We start from the raw sequence: 21,238 nt of genomic DNA, 5'->3' as shown, positions 1-21,238 counted from the left end.
GCAGGTTTCCAGGAACGCAGCTGGAGTTTACCTAGCGGGTCAAAGCAACTCTTCCACTAGCAGTGGCTTTAACTGGATCCAGTCACGGATGGTAGAGGAAGAGGAGGAGACATTTCAGCCTGGGTTTCTCCCCACCCCTCCCTCTGCTGGGCAATTCTGGGGGCCCACAGCACAGCACCCAGCTCACCAGAAGTGACCTCTTAGTCCTCGTGTCCGCACGCTGCCCTGGCAAAGCTGAGGGTGATGGTGGTTCCGAGCCCTATGCCCGGGGTCCTACTGCCTTCCTCCCAGCCCACTGTGACCCCCATAGTGACCTGGCTCCCCATCCTTGCCCATTACCATCTTGGCAACTTGCCTTTGTATCACAGCCTCCCCCAACTACCAAAAAAAAAGCCCCAGACTCAGAACACAAATACGGTACACAGTTATATTAATACTGATGAACCCTCTTGTCTCGTCCCTTCTCTGCTCATTTCCTTAAGTGAGCAGTGGCTTCCTCTGGGAGCCACATCCCAACCCGACACTCAGCAGCCCCCTCCTCCAAGGCAGGTCTTTTGGGAGAGGGATTGTCCTCGTCCTCTCTCTGACTCCAGCTGCAGGTGGTGTCACCTGCTCAGCCAGGCAGCACGGGCTGAGGATGAGGACTCCGTAGGAGCCCACCATCAAAGAGGTCCCAGGAAGCCAGGCAGTGACTGGGTCTCTCCGTGTCTCCCTTCTGGAGCAGGGCGAAGGCCGTGTGGTGTATGTTCGAAATCTCTCCAGTGACATGAGCTCCCGAGAGCTGAAGAGGCGCTTTGAAGTATTTGGTGAGATCGTGGAGTGCCAGGTGCTGACAAGAAGCAAGAGGTGAGTCAAGTCGTGCTATTTGCAGAGAAGGGCAGGGAGGAGGGGCAGAAGTCCCAATCCAGGGCTGGCTACAGAAGATGCCAGAGAAGATTTGTAGAACACATATCTGAGGAAATCCACAGCCTGGACCTGGAGAGCCAGGCCCCAGAGAAGGTCCAGTAACAATTGTGTGGCCCAGCAATAAGCAGCAAACAGCTGCTAATGGTTCGCTAAGTGCAAATTCCTGTGCATTCTCTTAAATTTGTTTGATTTTTGTTTTTTAAAGATTTTATTTATTTGACAGAGAGCACAAGTAGACAGAGTGGCAGGTAGAAGGGGAAGCAGGCTCCCCACTAAGCAGAGATTCCAATGTGGAGCTCAATCCCAGGACACTGGGATCGAGACCTGAACTGAATGCAGACACTTAACTGACTGAGCCATCCAGGTGCCCCTCTCTCTTAAACTTTCTAACATACCTGTGACCTGTGCACTCATTCTATTGCTCTCCCTTTCGTGGAAGTTGAGGCAAGTTAAGTAAGCAGCTAGTTAGTAGCAGAGCCAGATCTATAGCCTACATGTCTGCTTCAGGTTTTCTACCCTGGAACTGGCCCAGGGTGGCAGACAGCCCCTGGGGCTTAAGGACACAGTTGTACTAGAACCTCACTGCCCTGCAAGAGCCCCTGCTTCACATCCCTCCATTCCTCTGGAGCAGCCAGTTTCACACCACTGATTCTGCTGTGAATCTTGATTTTTTCCTCACTTACTTGGGGAAGCAGCATTCAGAAGTCAGGGTATCTGCCAGAAGAATAGGTTGCATGTAAATGCACAACTTAGATGTTAAAACTTTGTCAGTTTTGAGGTCATTCTGAAGTATCTCCCATTATATTTGCCAACTAAATTATTAAGGCTTTTAAATTCTAATTTAATAATTTTAAAGAGCTTCAATGACAAAATAGTTTCTATATGGGAATCATTACATGCTTCGTATCCATTAAGGTGGCTACAGAATATCACAAGCATTGGCAAGGGTATAGAGAAATTAGAACCCTCTTGCACTTTGGGAATGCAAACTGGTGCAGCCACCATGGAAAGTGGTGTGGAGGTTCTTCCAAAAATTAAATATAGAATTACCAGGTGATCCAGCAATCCGACTGCTGGGTATAAACTTAAAAGAATTGAAAGCAAGATCTCAAAGAGATCTTTGCACGCCCATGTGTATAGGAGCTTTATTCATGATAACCCAAGAAGTGGAAACAACCCAAGTATTCCATCGACTCATGAACGGATAAGCAAAATCTGTATACACATACAATGGGATGTATTATTCAGCCTTAGAAAGGAAGGAAATCCTGTCACATGCTACAAGCATGGATGAACCTTGGTAATCATGGATAACCTAATGATTATGCTACATGAAATCAGTAGCCACAGAAAGAGAAATGTTGAACGCCTCCACTTACATGGGGTATCTGGAGTAGTCTAATTCCTGGAAACAGCAGGCCGACAGGGAGGAGATCCGTTCACAGCAGTGTGGTTGTACTTAACACGCCCAGTGTTGGTGAGCCCGTCCTGAGCAGTCGGGGGACTCCAGCTTGTCTCTATGCCGAGGAGTATAGGTAGCAGAGGGACGGAGCAGCCAGGAGTCTCTTTCTTGCTGTTGTGGAGCTGAAGAGCTGAGGGAAGAACTGACCCCAGGACCCCCTCACCTCAGCATCCTTCTCAAACGGGCTGCCCCCAGCTCTAAGTTTCCTCCTACTGGGGAAAGGGGGGAGTGTTCCTCACAGTTCCAGCCACGAGCTGGATGAATTCTTTGAGGTTCTGCTGTGCGCCAAAGGCTCATCCTTGAATGAGTCATTGTGAACACTTGGCACCGTTGTCAGAGGAGGGGGAATGGATGCTGAGCAGGGCAAGCTCAGAGATGTCTACCATCAAGGACGAGATGCGTACCGAATACCAGCTACGTTAGGGAAGGGGGAAGGCCGCATTAGCAGCCAAGGAAGTGGTGGCGAGGCTGGCTTTGAAGGAGGCAGGAGGGGTAGGGTGGGGGCATAGGTATGGCAAACAGGCTTTCTTGGGGGGAGGTCTGAGTTCGAAAACCCTGCCCTGCCCCCTTGCCTTTGGGCAAATTCTGAACTCCACAGAGCCTATTTCCTTATCCCTGAGGGGGAGAAAATGCCAGAAGCCACTCACCTGGCGGTCTGAAGAGTGAGGCACCCTGGCAAACATTCTGTAAATCACCTGCTCTTACTGTTACTGCACAGGAGAGGTCAGCCTGGCAGTTGCCATCATCTGTATTTGGGGGGCCATGGACATGGTTAGTGGTTCTAACCACTAAGCAGTGTGGTTCTCTGCTCGTCGCCGACTAATGGGTGGCCTGAGAGTGTCGACCAAGCTGGCTCAGTAACACGCTCCCCCTGGCATCTCCCCACAGAGGTGAGAAGTATGGCTTCATCACCTACCGGTGTTCTGAGCACGCTGCCCTGTCTCTGAGGAACGGCGCTGCCCTGCGGAAACGCCACGAGCCCTCCTTCCAGCTGAGCTACGGAGGGCTCCAGCACTTCTGCTGGCCCAGACACACTGACTATGGTAAGTACATAAGGCCCCGGCACATTCCAGCGAGGCCTAAACCCCCTCTGGACCCAGCTTCCACTCTAACGCTCTAATGTGCCATTGGTACAACCTTGTAGCTGGGAGGCCGCCATCTGGTTTTCCTTCTGGTCTCTGGCCCATCTTGTCCTGTCTCAAGACTGATACCAAGAGAGAGATACTGATACCAAGAGAGAGATTCGGGCCCCCCGGGGCCCCTTGGAAGGTCCAGTCTTGTGTTCACAGCCAGTTGGCAGAACCATGATTATTGCCTCTGACCTCACAGGGCCAGTGGCTGCCCTGCTGCCCTCCGGGGCATTCTGTGGTGGCCCCAACAGCTAGTAGACAGCCTTGTCCATTAATGGGCCACAGTGAAATAATATTGTCACCATGCCCTCCCCATTTGGGGGCGAGTTGGTGAAGAAGGACAATTTAGGAGAGAATTATCTGTGGAGGAGAGTCCGACACAGCCTCCCGAAGTACTGGGCTGAGTGCGAGGAGACACAGGACGGCCCCGGGCCAGACACTGTTCCATCTGACTTCCTGTCCACGCATGAGGTCTGGTTCCATATCTACATAGGGAGGGCATCCTAGCTTTGTTGGCCACCTTATGCGACTTCTGCAGTGGTTTACTAGTGGGCAAGAAGCTCTTAGGGAAACAGATTTATAGGATAATCAGAACCAGAAGAGATCTCTGGGGTGCTCTAGTTGGGGCCACCACGTTCTAGAAGCAGGGCCACCCTGAGACGTTGATGACAGGGCTGAGGTGTCACGGTAGGCCAGCGGAGGTCACGCGTGCTGTCTAGTGCTGTGAGGCCGTGGGCCACATACCCTCCGTGGGCCTGGCCCTGGTGGCAGCTTTTCTGATGGTCAAGCCTTTCTGAGTTGCTCACTGCCTTCCCCCTCTCCTTGACTCCCCTGCCCCCTGCCCAGATTCCAATTCAGAAGAGGCCCTTCCTGCATCAGTGAAAACCAAGTACGAAGCCATGGATTTTGACAGCTTACTGAAGGAGGCCCAGCAGAGCCTGCATTGATAACAGCCTTAACCTTCGAGGAATACCTCAATACCTCAGACAAGGCCCTTCCAATATGTTTACGTTTTCAAAGAAATTAAGTCTATGAGAAGGAGAGAGAGCGAGCGCGTGAGAGAACACACGTGAGAGAGAGAGACTTGAAACTGCTGTCCTTTTAAAAAAAAAAAAAAATCAATGTTTACATTGAACAAAGCTGCTTCTGTCTGTGAGTTTCCATGGTGTTAATGTTCCACTGCCACATTAGTGTCCTCGCTTCCGGCGGGTGGCCCCGGGTGCGCCTCCAAGTGCTGGGTCAGTCACCCATCTCCCCTTTCTTCCCGAGAACTTCCCCTCGTAGACGTGCAGCCGTGTTCACCATAACATTTCTTGTCTATAGTATGTGATGATGAAATTGTTACTCGTGAATAGAATCAGGATTATAAACTCATTTTTAATTGAAGAAAAAAAAGTATATCCTTAAAATAATGTATTTATGGCTCAGATGTACTGTGCCTGGGATTATTGTATCGCTTCCTTGATTTTTTAACTATGCACTGTCGTGAGGTGTTTGCCACTGAGCTGCTCTGCTCCCTCTGCCAGAATGCCCTCGAGGTGCTGGGCAGCTGGTGTGTTGGTCCCCAGGGAAGTGTGGCCTGCAGCCACACCTGGGAGCAGTGGAGAGAGGTTCTGGGACCTTCCTGCCTAGCTCTGCCCCATTGCTCACTGAGCACGTGTGGGTCCAGTTATGGTTGGAGCCCCCATCTGGTGCCAGCTTGTGCTCAGGGCTTGTGCCTGGCCTGGAGTGCTCGTATCCTATCCTGGCCGGCCTTGTATGGAAGGTGGGGCAAGCTGCATTGCTCTTGTTTTTCCAGGGGAGGCGGGCAGTGGTCCCAAGAGGTGAGATGACTTGCCCGAAGTCCCACGGCCAGTGAAAAGGCAGAGCAGTGACCCAGCTGAGGTCTCCTGATTCCTGGGCCCCTGCTCGTGCAGTAGCTGGGATAAAGGTACACAGCTGCAGGGACTGGTAGAGGTGAGGGTGGCTATGCTGGGCCACAGGCAAGAAGCCTGTGGGCTTACTCTGAGGGGTAAGTCAACAGCTGACTCACCAGCATTAGGCAAGTTTAGGCTCAGGCATGTGTCTTAATCCAGAGGGTTCTGTGGATATCTACACCTGTGGACATGCCATCAGAGCTTCAGTGACACACCTGGAGAGGCACAGGCAGGTGATCTGGGAGCAATCATCCCTTTGGGGCCAGCCATGAACCCATCCTACTCCTACTAGCTTGTCTTTCCCTTGTCTTCACTTGTAAAGCCGTTTTGGTGGCATGGGGCGAGGGGAGCAGGAAGGGCATGTGAGGGCCAGGGGTGGATAAGACAGTCTCCAAGGTCCTTGCTAACTTTGACAACATTCTAATTGGGCTTTACTTTAAAATTTCTGTTCTTGAGTGATGTCAAACCATGTCCATCTTGGATGTTCTGCAGGTGCCTTCGGGGCCATTCGGGAGGGAAAGCATGGCCAGGCAGGGTATGAGCTTGTTACTTCTGCTTCAGACAGAGCGGCTCCACCTTAATCTGGTTCATATGTCAGGGTTCCTTGGGAAATGTTTGTATTAAAAAGAAAAGAGAAAGAGTCCTGCTTGCTTTCAAAATGTTTGAAATTAACCCGTTAAAACTAAAGAAGCTAATTTAATCTATTGCGATTGCCAGGCTTAGAAATTTGAGACTTGGTAGTTGATTATTATTATTTTATCAAATTAATCATTTGATAAAATGATTATTTTAATTGATCATCAAATGCCTTAGTAGGTATGCTGAGCCAATGAGCTTGTCCTGAGAGGTGAAGATACTCCAAGCCTGCGGAGAAGGCTGGAGGAAACGGGCTTTAGAAGGAATAGCGAATTTGAGCTCCTGTGTATCAAGTCACTTGACCTCCCTGGGCCCCAACTTCCTTTTCTGAAAGGACTGAGAGGGAGAAGTAGGCAAGTCAATCCCTAAGGTCCCAGCCCTCTCTGAATCTAACCTTCTGGAAAGGTGGTATCTAGCTCAAGATGGCAAATACATGGCACATGTGCCACTACTCCCACATCCTTGGCCAGTGGCAGACATAACTAATCAACCACAGTACTCACGTTCTTTGAGCTTGGTCATACTTTTAGAACTCTCAACACAGTGCTCTGGGCAGCCATTACTCACATCAGAGTTTAACCTATTTGACATCCTGGTCTGATCTTTGAAAGGCTCCCAATTCTACAGATCCAAATGGTGACTGGGTTTCATGCTGTCTCATCCCTGTCTCTCACGTCCTGATCTAAGAGAGAAAATTCCCCTAAAGCGATTCATTGGCACAGGACTCCCAATAATACTGTGACACACAGCCCCCACTTGGGTGGCCGATGGAGCAAGTGGAATAGCAGATGTGAAATGTTTGAGGGAGGTGGGGTTTATGAGGATAAACCCAAGAAAAGGACTTTCCACAGCACAGACCTGAACGTTGTAAATTCCTTTTATAGCTCTTCACTGCCTAGCATACAGTAGGCACATTATAAATGGTTATGGAATGCAATAGAATAGAATTTAAATCTGTCTGCTGCCTCCCCTAAGTCCTGATTTGACCAAGGAGTACCCTGAGGTTCCACCCCTGTGGAAGCCAAGGGGAAGGAACTCCAGAGTCTGGAGAGCTGGGTTGAGTCTTGGCTCCACCAAGGACTTTGTGACCTTGCTAAAGCCCTTGCCCTCCCCTCCGCACCAGAAGGAGTTGGACTAGAGGTTCTCTAAGCCCCTGCTATTTGCCTCTTCTTTGCTCACCCTAGGCCAGAGCTTTTACCCTGGGCAGGTGGTACCAGAGGGTAAAGAAATACCAGGTTGTAGTGGAAGACCAGTCTCTCCCTCCCCTCTTCTGGGTCAGCTGAGGCTGCCCATCCACTTCGGATTAATACAGGGCACTTGAAGTCACTTAGATACTACCCCTTGAGCAGAGCAGAGATCTGAGCATGGCACTGGGAGGTAACGTGCCTAAGGTCAGGGCTGGCTGCGGTGGGAGAGGAAGCCTGCCAAGACCGCCAAGCAGTTTCTGCTTGCCATCCCATCCATAAAAGGCTACAAGTTCTAAAATTGACCAAGCCTGCAGACAACCTCTATCTGGAAGACTCATTCGGTGCTGTGTATTATTAACCAAGGAGACTCCAAGGTCTCTCCAGGAAAACTTGTCCACCTTGGTCTCTTGCCCACCATATTAAGGAGTAAACCCAGAGGGAGCAGCGGCCACTGGCAACCATCTCGTTGTAGCTCTGTCCTAGTATTTGCTCTGGATGATGTTTACATGTGATTGCCATAAAAGCTTACTGTAGACTGTGTTGACAGCCGCCCGTGTGGGGCAGGTTGTACTGTCCGTCTCTGTGCCGTGCTGGTGTTTCCAGAAATGTCCGATCCAACCGCTAAGTGGAATTCATCTCCTTCCTCAGTCGGTACCAGGCTGAATCAGAATCCTCACTCTTGGGGGTTCTGGTTGCCTAAGGAAAATGCATCAAAGAGGTAAAGAATATGAGTGGATGGAGTGCAGAGAAAGCCGACCACCCCCCCCCCTGCCCCCCATTATCCCACCACATCTTGCTCCCAAGCCAGGAAACTGTTTTGAGTCAAAGAGCCATGAGTCAGGTGTCCGCATCTGCTCTGAGGCCTTGCTGTGTTGGCATGTTGACCGTGCTCAGGGGAGAGGCAGGGCTTCGGGGGCTTCGGGGGGCAGGGGGAGGAAGGGAGGAGCACTCGGAGCTGCAAACACTCAGTACCCAAGTCCTGATGCAGGAAGAGATGCATAAAGCCTATGCTCTTAGAGGTTTTGAGCGTGGTCTCTTCTGGGCAGATGTGGCACGCATGCCGAGGCCCCCGTGCAAGCGGTGAGGGGGCGGCAGGGAGGGCACTGACACGTCGTCCTCCTGCGTGGGCTGGGGAGGACCTCCTGCCAGGCCTGGGCTCCCGTTGAAATCACAGCTGAGCCTCCAGCTTGAGGGAGGGGCTGTCCCAGCTGTGAAGCAGAACCAACGCTAGACACTCGGTTGATCTAACTCCGTGACATCAAAACCGCAGTGTTTTCTTAGCGTTTGAGATCTAGCAGTTCCCCTCCAATAGGATGAAGGGAAGAAATTGGATGTATGGTAGCAAATAAAGTGAACCTCATGGTTTTGCTGGCCAAAGAAGAGGGACCCCCTCACCCCTTCCCACTGGGGCAGAAGGAGAGCAGTTAGTGTTTGTGTGCAATATGTTGGAGCTGGCCCCCGAGTCCTGGGGGGGGGGGGGCATCTGCCCACATAGGTGGGCTCCGGGGCTGCCTGCTTGAGTCCGGAGGTACAGGGTAAATGGAGGGAGAGCTCGGGAGCTGGGAAACCCACAGAAATGTTCTTGGCCTGAAACAGATGGTGGGGTGGGGGGAGGACCCGTAGGAGGCGGCTGCAGGACGTCCAGGAGGCAGGCAGAGGCTGACTTTGCATTGAAGCAATAAAAGCACTTTGAGAAAACCACACTGCAGCCCGGCTCCATGTTTCTACCCAGCAGATTCGGGTCTCCCTGGGCTATGTGAGGGACTCTCCTAGGCCCTGGGCGGGGGTCAGGAGGGGGGCTGGTGGGAGAGGGCAGAGCCAGGCCTAGAGTGAGCCCTGGCCCGCCTTCTTGTTGGAGGCCCCAGTTTAGATCTTGGTACCGATTTTTCATGGATGGATTAAAAAGTCAAAGCAGCCCAGCTGACGGAAACGGGTTTCCAGAGCAAGTCACATAACTATATAAGCCATCTCAGTGAGAGACCTGAAGTTTCTCACTTGCTGTGTGATCTGGGACCTCTGTTCCCTCCACTAATGAAGGAGAACATTGGGCAGAATGAGCACCAGGGTCCCTTTCGAGCCCAATAGGCTCGGGCTCCCACCCTGGAGCCCCGGGCGTGGGTCACTAACCTGTGAAACTGATCCCATCCTCCGGCTGCGCCCAGCTCGAGGCCTGGGTGAGAGAGTTCTCCGCAAGGTAACCAACCAGCAGCAGATTCAAGCCCACCCGGTCCTGGCCGAGCTACCCTGTGTGCAGGCCAGCTCCCCAGGACAGATCTAAGCCATAGTTTCTCATGGGGATGGTGAGAAGTTCGACCCCAGCTTGGCCAGGTGGCGGTTTCGAATCTCACATTAGCCTCGTCATCGTCCCCACCGAACAGCTTTTAATCCGAATGTTGTGATGACCGCTTGGCTGTTTGTCTCTTGCTCTCAGACGATACTAGCAATACACTCTCTCCCCCCAAAACAGCTTAACTTAGGCACTTTTCCATACATTTCCTCCAAATGATTGTAACACCTCTGGGGCAACAGGGAGGCATTGATCACACCGCATATATCTAGGGCAGCTTTTTGCTTTTTGTTTCTGTAATAATACAGCAGCGGTGGCTGAGGCTTTGAGATCCCGGAGGACAGGTTTGCAGGTATTCCGTGTCCTCAGAACACCTTGCACATTTGGAAGCAGCATAGACATCCGACTCCCCGGACCGGAGGCACCTTGGAAAATCCGGTTTTGTTAGGTGGTCCGTCCCTGGGCAGAGCAACACCTCAAAGCCTTGTTTCCATAGCTGAACCCCCTCTGTGCTGTCTTGTCAAAGGATCCTGCAAGGAAGCCTAGCGGAGCCACCTCTTGCGCGTGGCCCGCCTGGCGCCTGGGTGGCTTGTGAAGGGATTGGTCAGCTTCCACCTCAGCACTTTGCCTTATCAACGTCTGGTCGCCCTCTAGTGGCCAAGGACTGTCTCCACCAGCTACCCAGATGGAAGGCAAAGACATCCTTTCGGCCACCTTGCTGCCCCAACACCCATTCGGGGAATTACATGTCATGACTTGAGTGAACCGTCTTCTGTGTGTAGAGCCCAATGTAACACCAGTCAGAAGACTCCAGAAGCAACCACTAAGTAGACTCTTGCACAGACTTGAGAAGCACACTAGTTATCCTGTGGGCAGAGGAGACAGGAGTGGGCCCCGGGGAGGGGGTGGGGGTTACTCTAACTGCAATACTAGCAGCTCAGCTGCTGATCTTGTTAAGTGAACCTTTGCTGGTGGCCCGCGCTGTACCCTTGGGGCAGGCAAAGAGGCTGGGTGTGAGGATTCTGGGGGCGGGGGGCCTGGCCATGGCCTTTGATACGGTCCACTGAAGAGCCAAACAGGTTTTTTGGTTTGTTTTTTTGTATTTCGTATTTTAAAAATGTTAAGTGTTTTTGTGTTAGGAATAAAAAGTCATAAACTCTTCCCAACTTCGTTTCTTGAGGGGTGTTCTGATTCCGATGGAAACAGGTTGGAAATCTCAAGGGGTGTGTGGCCAGTGGAACGGGGAGGCGGACCACTTGAATTTCCAGATGGTTGGTGGGGGGGGAAGGTGACCATCCGGAAGGCTGGCTCAGTGCAGCCTGCTGGGAAATTCACGCCCACCCCCTTGTGCCACCGTATTAGCATTGGCTTTGAGCTTTGAGCTTTGAGCACAGCTTCCTCCAGAGGCAGGTGCTAAGGTTGAAACCGACACAAGATCCCTCTCCCCAACCCCAGGTTTTAAAGAGACGGTGTCTGTAGCTAGCCTTAATCGACTGGGCGAGGTGGTCCCTATGGTCCCTTCCAGCATTTCCAAATCTTGGACTCAAATCTTTTTCTCTTGGTGTGACCGTGCAGCCTAGAGAATTCTGAGCAATAGGGAGCCAGGGCTTTCCCCGGCTCTGTGACAGGGTCAAACCAGGGAATGGCTAAACTTGTTAGGTTTGGGCATCCCCAGGGGTACTACTGTAGGGGGCATTATTGATTGGGAAGCTCAACAAGGTAACTACAGCCTGGGGTGCGTGAGCGCAAGGCTGTGTATGTGTGTGCGTGTGTGTGCGTGTGTGCCTGTGTGTGTGTGTATTTGTCTGCTCGTGTGCACGCCTGTGTGTGTATGTGTGGAATTACATTGATGCATTTCTTGAGAAAGGTGCAAGAATTTCACCTACACAGAGGGACACATCTGCTTTGTTATTTATAATAGAAAGCTAAATTTTAATTTTTTAAAGGACACTGCTAATGATTGAGAATCGAGTTTTTAGTTTTGCTATTTTTTTTAATTGGTAGAGGATTTTTATATATTTTTTCCATTTTGTTGGGTTGTGTCCTTATTTATATAAATACTTTATCTGTAAGAGGCAAGGAAGAGACCTTCTTTGCTTTTAATTATTGTGGTTGTCATCGTCCCTATTTTATTTCTGGTGTGATTTATCTGTCTTACCTTCTAAATGAGAAACCGTTTTCCTGTATTTGTACATTGTCAGATTCTATAGTTTCATAGATAATTTAACCAAATTGCTCTATGTATTATTATTCCGTGAGTATAAAGTTCTATTTTAATGTCTGTAAATACTTCAAAACTGGCTTCTTTTCTCAGACTCCCACTGTGGGGTTATTGTTTACATCACAAAAACTGTAGAATCTCTATGCTCATGTACTGTAAATAGTGAAGTGATCTGCTTATAAATAAACTTAACAAATACACTATGGAGATTAAAAAGAAAATACCACCCACCGCCCCTTTTAGATGTGTCTTTATTTGCGCTCCTGGAGGGGACACCCTGCCCACTTAATGGGAAAGGGATTCTGATTTTGGGGTCACTGTCCCAGAGAAGACCCTGGTCAGGGTGTGCCCCGCAACCTGCCAAACACTCTGAGCTCACATTGCCTTCTGTGACAGCACATTTCACGGTGATTGTGAGCCGTAGCCTCTCCCGACAGCCATTCCATGACCAGCTTTTGGCCATGACTTTTAGAAAAGCTCTCCCACTTTCTGCACAAGGACTTCCTTGTTTGCCTGCGACTCCTTTTTCACACGAGCACACTAAATAAACATGCCAGAAGCGATATTTTGACATGTTTTCAAAGCAAAAACCCTCACCAACTGACAACTACAAAACACTTTCGGGTGGAAAAAAAAAAAGAGAGAGAAGAAAAAGAAAAAAGAAATCACACAAAAAACTCATTTCTGGCCAGGGGAATGTGCAGAACAGGCTTGAATTGTGTGCTGCATTTGGGTGACTTTGCAGTGTTTTCCTTTGCTCACTTGCTCCCAGCAAGAGCGGTCAAGACATGACTCTCCATCCTGGATGATGTATGTGTTGTTTCCTTGGTTTCAAGCTCTCTTGGGTTTAGCCTTTATTTTGCCTTAAAGCTGCCTTTGCTTTATTTTCTAAGTGCAGTTGGAGTGCAAGACACCCATGGATCGCCATGTGCCCCCGAAGGGTTGAAACACTGGGGAAGAAATCCTAGATACACAAGAACAAGTGCACTAAGCCGTTCCACTTTATGTTCTGTGCACACTGTTTGTAAGTTGTTGATTTCCTACGGAAACTAGCTCTCATTTTCATGTGATTTATTTTCTCAATCTGGAAATGGTTTAGACTTTGCAGTTGGAAAGGCGCACACCATGATATTTTCCGTTCAGATGAATGAGGATGTTTCCGCTGGGCAGCAGGGTACAAGTTAGTCTTTACAGAGGTTATCCAGGTGACTGATTGCTCAGTATCTGTCGCCCTCTTACTCGATGGTAAAGTCCAGGAAAGCAGGGCTGCTTCTCCATTCATGGCAGGGTGCCCGGCCCTATTGCTTGGGAATTCCTGAATGGATGAGTGAGTGGATCCTATCCATGGCCTGATGACTGTACATGGCGAGAGAGGCAGCCAAGCCACAGAGTCACAGAAATAATCCCTTCAAAGATACATTCAATGGTGTGAGAGCTTTAGAGGCTCAAGACCTGTGTTTGAGACCCAACTCTGCCACTTGGATATTTTGCAAACTTGCACGAGCCGCCTCTTTGGCCCCTGGTTCCCGACTATGCCAGATGATCTGCTTAGATGAACTCAGAGGTCCCTTCCGTTCTAAAACAGCTGATTCTCAGAAGCAGTATGGTGCAGGGGAAATGGTGACAAGCCAGGAGCCTGGTGTCAGGCTGTTTGGCTTTGAGTCTTGACTCCACCACTTACCAGCTGGGTGTCCAAGGGCAGGTTTCTTACCCTCTCTGAGTCTCCTCATCATGTGATAAACGAGACTAGTGATAGTTTCTACCTCATAGGGCTGTGAAGATGAAATTTAAGATCGTGAACAGTACCTCGGACGTCATGGGAGACAATCGACATAAGCTGCTATCCTCATGCACCGTCTTATGGGTGCTAACCACAGCGCCGTGCGAGGCATGGTGAGGATTGTGACTCTCATTTGACAGATGGGGAAGTCTGAGGGCTGGGGAAAGCAGGGGGAACTTGCCCAAGGAATGGAGCCAGGACCAGCATCTGTATGTTCCTGAGTGACACATACCTCTCCTCTTTACCCTGCCACTTAACCACTACATGTGGCGTGCTTAGGGACATGTCTCTGTTTAAAGACTACTGCTCTGAGATTGTCAATTTGGGGAGGGCTGAAGAATCTAACCTGAGAGTTAAAAGAGGAGGGTTCGAGACCCAGCTCTCTAATGACATCATGACCTGCAAACCTGGGCAGGCTCATGCGTCAGGAGCTGGGATTGATCTGCTATGGAAGTCATAGGGACATGTGCTCTGTATGCTGTGTTCTCCGGGACTTCAGGGATCTGATTCTTGAGGGCAGCCAGGGAACTGTGCCATGAACTTGGCCCAGCTTGTCCTCTTATGGGCCTTCAATTTCCTCATTTATGTAAAAAGGAAGGTTAGAGGAGATCCTGGTTTATAGTTTGGAGAAACCCTCTGGTCCCCTCCTCCAAGCAAATGCTCTAATACATTAGTATCTGCTTTAAGACAGTCTCTCTGGGAGGAAGAGAAGTTCTAGAGCTACCGGCCACCAGGGACAGAGGAGAAAGACACCACCACAAGGAGCCAAATGGGTAAATCCAGAATATGGGGCAACAGACACTGTTTCTGCAACAAATCACTGGCAAAGGAAAAAGAGGAGGGAGCGCTTTTGTAGATTGAAAGAGGCTTAAGAGACATAGCAATTAAAGTGTGACCTTTGGGTCAGATTCAAGCAAACCAACTAATTAGGACACTTTGGCGACATAGGGGGTGAGACCACGATGGACAGGTATCCCCAGCTGGCCTCCCAGAAAGCAGCCTCTGCAGGAGTCTTGGTCTGCAGGCTGTTTATTAAGGCATGCCCATGGGACCAACTCCTGGGGAAGGGAAGGCAGTAGAAATGGGCAGAGGGAGAAGCTGAGCTGTGATGGAGCTCCGGTGACAGCCGTGGTGACCCCATGAGGAATCCTTGAGTGAGAAGGGCCCTTTGGAGTTGTCTTGTGCGGGGAGCCAAGGTGGCCAGGCCTTAACCCCTGGCATGGGTCTGTCATTGTGTGTAGGACATCCCAGGAAAGGGCATGGCTGTGGGCAAAGTGTCTCCCCACAGCTGAGGTCATCTCTGAGGGCTGTGGGACACCACTGGGTGCTGCAGGGACCACAGGTCCTTTACTCTTTAAGAAATGTCTCTCCAGCTCATCACCGCATCTACCACAACTGGATATGGTGTTCATTGCCTGCATGTGATAATGATGTGGTTCTATGAGAAAACACCCAGATGTTTTTAAAGATGTGTCATGAAGCAGTGAAATGATATGTCTGGAATGTGCTTGTACATACATCAGCTAAAGGGCACCTGGCTGGTTCCTTTGGAGAAGAGCATGCGACTCTTGATCTTGGGGTTGTGAGTTCAAGCCCCATGTTGTGTGTAGAGGTTACTTCAATCAATAAAAACACTTAAAAAAAAAAAAGAAAAAAGACCACCAATTTAATACAGAAAATACTTCAGCTAAGAAAAAAAATGCAAAAGAAATGTAAAAGAATGGATGAAGCAAATGGGGCAAAACCTTGATATTGGAATCTGGGTGATGAGGAGGGAAGGATTCACTGAACAATTCTCTACTTTTGAGGATGCTTGACAATTGTTATAAGAAAACATAAAATGGAAATATAAGAGTGAAAATGATTCTAAGCAAGCAAATGAACTTGGCCTTAATTAAATGTTTAATTGATGTCTATTAAAGCTAGAATGTTGGTTTTAGCTCAGTAAAAAGTATTCAAAACTGAAAAAGTGTTCAAAAACCACTAGATGAAATGTAAGCTAAATTCTCTCCCAGCTTTCAAATCCGATTACTATTTTACTTCACAAGCAGGGTTTTGGTTTTCCGCTGGCTTGGGTGGTCTCTTTCCAGGAAGGGTGGTGCCATTCGGTGCAGCTGATGCCAGGCAGCGTTACTGGATGCAGCAGGACTTGGATGCAGGTGCGCCCCCCGCTGGGCTGGGGTTGCCCCCTGGCTGATCTCCTGCTGCCCCTGCAATCAGATAGGAAAGAGAACCCACTAGGTGAGAGGAAACTACCATGCGCTTCCCCTTCGGCCAGGTTTAGACCAAGTTGCAAACTCAGGGGCTTTCTGAAGCTCACAGATAATCATACATGCAGAAGGCAAGCCAAGTGTAAGGAGAATCAGAGAAATCAAGAATGAGAAGTAGAATAAGAGCAGCACAATCATGATGATAAATGGCAAGTGGCACTTGGTACTTCTGGGAGGCAACAGGGAGTGGTGGAGACTGTGGCAAACTGGAGAGATCTTCTGTCTTATCTAAAGGGGGCAGTTGCCACTCAGCTCCAGCTAACTGTTCTGCAGAAATGCAGACTGGTATGGCCAAAGAGTGATCTTTTAAAAAAGAAATACTGCAAATATCGATTTTTCAAAAAAATCTGAAATATCCCAATTTTATTTTACTTTATTTCTTAAAGGTAAATTTATTTGAGAGCGAGAATGTGTGTGTGTACAAGCCGGGGAGGGGGAAAAGGGCAGAGGGAGAGGGAGAGGGAGAAGCAGGCCCCCCACTGAGCAGGGAGCCTGATGCTGGGTTTGATCCCAGGACCCTGGGCTCATGACCTGAGCCAAAGGTAGATGCTTAACTGACTGAGCCACCCAGGTGCCCCTGAAATATCCTAATTTTAAAACATGGACAGCAAATTCACATTAAAAGAATACAGGCCAAACAAAAGATATCTGCAGGCTACAAGACCTGCCGCAAGCCCAAAAGATAATTTGCAAATTAGAAAAAGATGCATCTTCCTTAGGACACTTTATTGCCATTTCTGGAAAATTGTAATAACCATACAAATCTATGATAAAGGGGGTTCCTGGTTGGCTCAGGTGGTTAAGCCTCCAACTCTTGATTTCAGCTCAGGTTGTGATCTCAGAGTCATGAGCTCAAGCCCCATGTCAGGCTCAGTGCTGAGTCTGCTTGGGAATCTCTCACTCCCTCTCCCTTGGCCTCTCCCCCCAGCTCATGCTCTCTCTTTCCCCCTCTCTTTAAAATACAATAAATGAATCTCTAAGATAGCCCAAACCTATGATGACTGTAATGTACAGGACACCTCCTGGAGCTGTGCAAAAAGCATAACTTGCAAAATGTAAACAGTAGCTCCACGTTTGCAGCCACCGGTTTAGAATCACCCGATGATGGCCTGGGTGGCACTAGAGTCATGACAGCGTCCGTGTTAAGAGCACGGCGGAGGGGCAGGTGTGCGGAGGAGGGCCCTGAGAGTGAGGCCTGGACCACAAGTCATGTCCTATGAGAGAACTGGACTCACTCAACCAGTCAAAGAAATGACCTGAGGGAGGGAGAGTGTGTGTCAGTTGGGAAGAGCTGGAGCAAGCAAATCCCATTTGATTCCTGGAGGCAGGACTATGGCCACTAGGTGGAGATTTCAACCAGGAGGATTGCAGGTCACAGAAGAGCTTTCTAATAGTGGTACTGCATGAGGATGTCACGTATGGTAGTGAGCGCTCCATCACTGGTAGTGTGCAAGCAAAGGCTCACGATGGTATAGAGGGCATTCAAACAACTAATGAAAGGCCAGAAATACGACCCCTCAAATTCCTTCAAAGAACAATTCTAGCTTTTCTCCTTTGCCCCTGGGGAGGGCCCTCTGCACAGCCTTGGAATTGGAATCCGGCCTACACTGGTTGGGGGACAGTCGGGGGTCCTGGCTGGGAGATTCAATCTTGGGAACGAGCCTTGCCACGGACTGTGTCACTTGGCCATGGTGCTTCATCTCGGCGACCTCAGGGCCCTCATATGCAGAATGAGGGAAGCCCGGATGGGACCACACGCATGAGGCTCTGAGACCAGGCCAGGCACGCTGTGAGTGTCATGTGTGGGGACGGGCTGCGTGTCGCCCCTGCCCGCGGCCCACAGACCTTGCTTGGCTGCCTGCTGCTTCTGCTTCTCCTCCTCCAGGGCCTTCATCTTGGTGTCGTACTCATCGGCGAGCGCCTTCCACTCCTTGCGGTTGTTGGTGATCCCATCCAGCATGGGAGTGATCTCCTCGTGGAAACGGGAGAATTCCTGGAAGAGAGCGAGCCTCTGGGGCAGGGGCCACGCGCCAGGGTCCGGGGCCAGGGAGACACAGCAGTGAGCGGCTTGGGGCGGTGGGCGTCCCATCACCCAGTGGTCCCTGTGTGTTGACCCTCCTGTGGCAGCCTGGCCTTCAGGATGAAGGGAGTGAGGCCTTCACTTGGCTTCTGAACCCCTCCTGAGTCACTCCCCTCGCCCTTGCACCATTTTGAACCCTCTGGGTAAGTAGAGTCCCCAGTTAGAAGCTCCCAAAGCCTCTTTTCCACATCTCACTCCATCGCAAGGACTCCCTTTGCCGGTCTCCCCCAGGGGCTGTGACCTTGGAGAGGGCAGGGACAGGGGCGCCTTGTTCACTGGGGTGGCCCCGGCTCAGCACAGTGTCTGGGGCATAAAGATACCGGGAAGCATTTGCTGAGTGAGACTGGGATTCATGAAGGGGATTCTTGAGGTCTCTTAACTCCAGGAATAAAAATATAGCCTTTGAGCACAGCACATAATTGATAAAGCGCTTCATCTCCTTTGATCCCCAGAAACTCCTGGGAGGTGGGAAAACAGGATGCACCCCTCCTACTTTCGCAGGGGAGAAAATCCAGCAGGCAGGCTGCTGGGATAGATTAGCTCACGGTGAGAAGGGCAAATCCAGGGCCCGCTGCCTAGTTCCAGCCAGAGCCGGTGGTGCTCTGAGCTGCCTGGGTTTGGATCCAGCTCTGCCACAAGCCGTGTGACCTACAGAACTCAGCCCCAGCCATAAAGTCAGCACAGGGTAACACCTACCTCACAGGGCTGTGAGAGCGCACTTAGGGCACTCAGCCTCGCCTACCTGGTTTAATAACCTTGCTGATGATAGTGGGGATCACGTTTACTCAGAGGACCCCCATTAGCCACAGTATTTTGGAGAGGCACTTGTCCCTAGCACAGCAGAAAGAGCCCCGGACTAGGGATCAGGTGCCCTGGCTCTAGTCCTGGTGCATGGCTGACTCCTGTGATGCTGGCCCTGTCATTTCTCACGTCTGACCTCTGCCTCCTCGTGTTACACATGACCAAAATAAAAATAACAAATGGGAGGCAGATGGTAGCACAAATCACATGGAGTTGGGAGCAGTGGGTTTTCTCTGAGCAAGAGCTCAAAGAAATTCCACATTATCTTTTGACAGTTGGGTACCTTGACCTATCACATTTCCACCAGCTAGGGAAGTTAGGAGAGTGTGTGTCTGATAGAGCTCCCCCTTTCCTGTCTGGAACCATGCTTAGTCATCTGTCCCTATGGTGTTGAGCAACTAGAGGGTGTGAAGCTCCAGGCTCTGGCCTAGGCAGATAGTCACTCAAGACCCCATTGTTTTGTCCTGAGGACCAAATGCCTTTGCAGAGGAGAAGCTCTTTGTAAACTATCACCCACTGGTCACTAGTCAGGGTTTATTATTCCTGATGGTGTTCGGGAATTTCCGGTTTCTCAAAGCTATCTCATCGGGCCTGAGGAAGCAAAGCACCTACCTTGTAGACAAAGGTGCAAACAAAGTCAATGAAGCCGACTTGAAGCTTGGGGAGTTCATCTGCCTTGTTCCTGTCCATCATGGGCTGTCATGGCAGAGAAAGAGTTAGCTGTACTGGGCTCCTCCTGGCATGATGCATTAAAAGGGACCCACCCTACCTATGAACCATTCTTGTTAAACAAAACAAAACAAAACAAAAAAACAAAACAAAACAAAACACCCAACTAAACCTGAACTCCTCAAGTTTCCAGATCTGACTAGTGGTTTGCTGGAAATAATCAGCAAATAAAGGAACATATTAAATAACACCATGTAGGTGCCATCAACTGAATCCAGAATGTGGGAAACTACACAACAGTTGTGGGTTGAAGACCCACAGTCTTCAACAAATAAAATACATGGCATATTAAAAACAACAACAACCAGAAAACTGATATGTGTTGAAAGAGGCTCAGGAGACCTAACAACCAGAGGGAGTGTGAGTGATGCTTGACTGGATCCTGATTTGAGCATATCTCCCTAATTATTTCTCTCATTTGATGAGGGAAAATGAACAGAGGTTGACGGTTATATGATTTTAAAGAATTACTAATTTTGTGAGCATCACAGTGGTACTGGGAGGGGGTACGCACACATGCCTCGTGTTTTTCTTATCTTTTAGAGACCCATACAACTGAAGTATTTATGGAAAAAATGATAACATCTGGAATTTTCTTTAAAATACTTCAACCAAAAGATAGGAAGATGCCTAGGGGTGGAGGGATAGATAAAACAAGAATGGCTGACCCGTCACTAGGGATTGTGGTTGAACCTGGCTGATGGGTCTCTAGAGTTTGTTCACTCGTCCCTCTACTGTTAAAATGTGGAAAAGAAAGAAAAGAGATCCCAATCCGTGGCCCCCTGCTACTCAAGTTGGGATGCTCCCTGCATGCTTGCATTCAGACTGGCACACCGTTCACTGTCTGTCCCTCTCAGCCCCTGCCCAAGCCCCACACAGGGGGCCCCGCCTCCTCGGCACTGCCACAGGCTTCACCCGTCCCTATAGTCCCTATCTCCATCAGTGGCTCTGTCCCCAGGATGTCTCTCCCTCTTATCCCACCTCTGCTTCCTAGCCCTGCCCTGGCTCAGGACCTTAGTGAATCTCGCTTCCTGGGCTCCCCAGCTTGGGTGGGGAGCCGACTGACTCTCCCAGCCAAGCTTCTTCAATGTTGATGGGTGTTCAGCTTGCCAAGGTCTTCCCCTGTACAGGGCCTGGAGAGGTGGCCCCCTAGCCTGTTGGAACTGAGAGGAAATCTGTTTTTGTGTTCTCTTGTCAACCTCTACCTAGCTGAGTGAGCCAAGGATACGTACCCAAACTTTAGGAGGGCTTATTATATAGGAGGGCACACATTTGCTGAGCCTACCTCCAGAGTTTCTGCTTAGGAAAGTCTAGGGTGGGGCCTGTGAATTTGCATCTCTAATATGTCCCCAAGTAATGAGGTTGATGGTAGCCTGGGGACGATACTTTGAGAATCAGTGCAACAGGAAAAGATCGTCTCTATGGTAAGATCACATGCACCTATGTCAGGGGTCATGATCGCACAAGCTCAACATCAGGCTGACATCCCCCCCCCCCCCCTACTCACAATGGGATTCTGCTGCAGCACTGTGCGCTCCAGGTCACCTTGTTCCCAGAATTCGGCAGCAACCAGTAGAGCTACCTGCAATAGGCAGACCCCCACACACACATGCCCCCCAGAGTCAAGCCCCAGCCCCGGTCCTCCAACCCCTGTTCCCACCCTTCCTGGGTTTCCAGCTCAGTGAAAACTTAAACCCCACCACTGCGTCACCACCCCCTTTGTTGTCATCACTGGAGAGGCACTAAAGTGGTTTCCATGTCTTGGCAGATGAGACGAAGGTGGGCTGCCTCTGGAGCTGGGAGTCCGAGCCGCATTGGCTGCTGTCATGATGC

The 21,238-nt window shown here is 50.0% G+C and overlaps 2 protein-coding genes across 3 annotated transcripts in view; one reads left to right on the top strand and one right to left on the bottom strand.

The window, feature by feature from the left end:
* PPARGC1B (PPARG coactivator 1 beta) overlaps positions 1 to 11,976 on the top strand; it is a 112,400-nt gene extending 100,424 nt beyond the window's left edge. Inside the window, exons 10-12 of one of the 2 annotated variants that reach the window (XM_026008788.2) lie at positions 722 to 846; positions 3,257 to 3,411; positions 4,345 to 11,976. In XM_026008788.2, coding sequence (XP_025864573.2) covers positions 722 to 846; positions 3,257 to 3,411; positions 4,345 to 4,445 — 381 coding nt within the window. In that variant the 3' untranslated portion in view covers positions 4,446 to 11,976. The remainder of the gene's footprint in view (positions 1 to 721; positions 847 to 3,256; positions 3,412 to 4,344) is intronic. The other variant, XM_026008797.2, reaches the window with a different exon arrangement.
* A 3,199-nt stretch (positions 11,977 to 15,175) lies between these two features.
* The window catches only part of PDE6A (phosphodiesterase 6A), a 52,242-nt gene continuing 46,179 nt past the window's right edge, over positions 15,176 to 21,238 (bottom strand). Inside the window, exons 18-21 of the mRNA XM_026010631.2 lie at positions 20,913 to 20,987; positions 19,289 to 19,372; positions 17,641 to 17,788; positions 15,176 to 15,735 (exon numbers count right to left, since the gene is read on the bottom strand). Coding sequence (XP_025866416.2) covers positions 15,656 to 15,735; positions 17,641 to 17,788; positions 19,289 to 19,372; positions 20,913 to 20,987 — 387 coding nt within the window. The 3' untranslated portion in view covers positions 15,176 to 15,655. The remainder of the gene's footprint in view (positions 15,736 to 17,640; positions 17,789 to 19,288; positions 19,373 to 20,912; positions 20,988 to 21,238) is intronic.

The sequence above is a fragment of the Vulpes vulpes genome, chromosome 4 (genome assembly GCF_048418805.1).
Source record: "Vulpes vulpes isolate BD-2025 chromosome 4, VulVul3, whole genome shotgun sequence".
Classification (NCBI taxonomy): Eukaryota; Metazoa; Chordata; class Mammalia; order Carnivora; family Canidae; genus Vulpes; species Vulpes vulpes.
The sequence above is the reverse complement of the archived record's forward strand: the minus strand, read 5'-3'. Positions and strand labels throughout refer to the sequence as shown.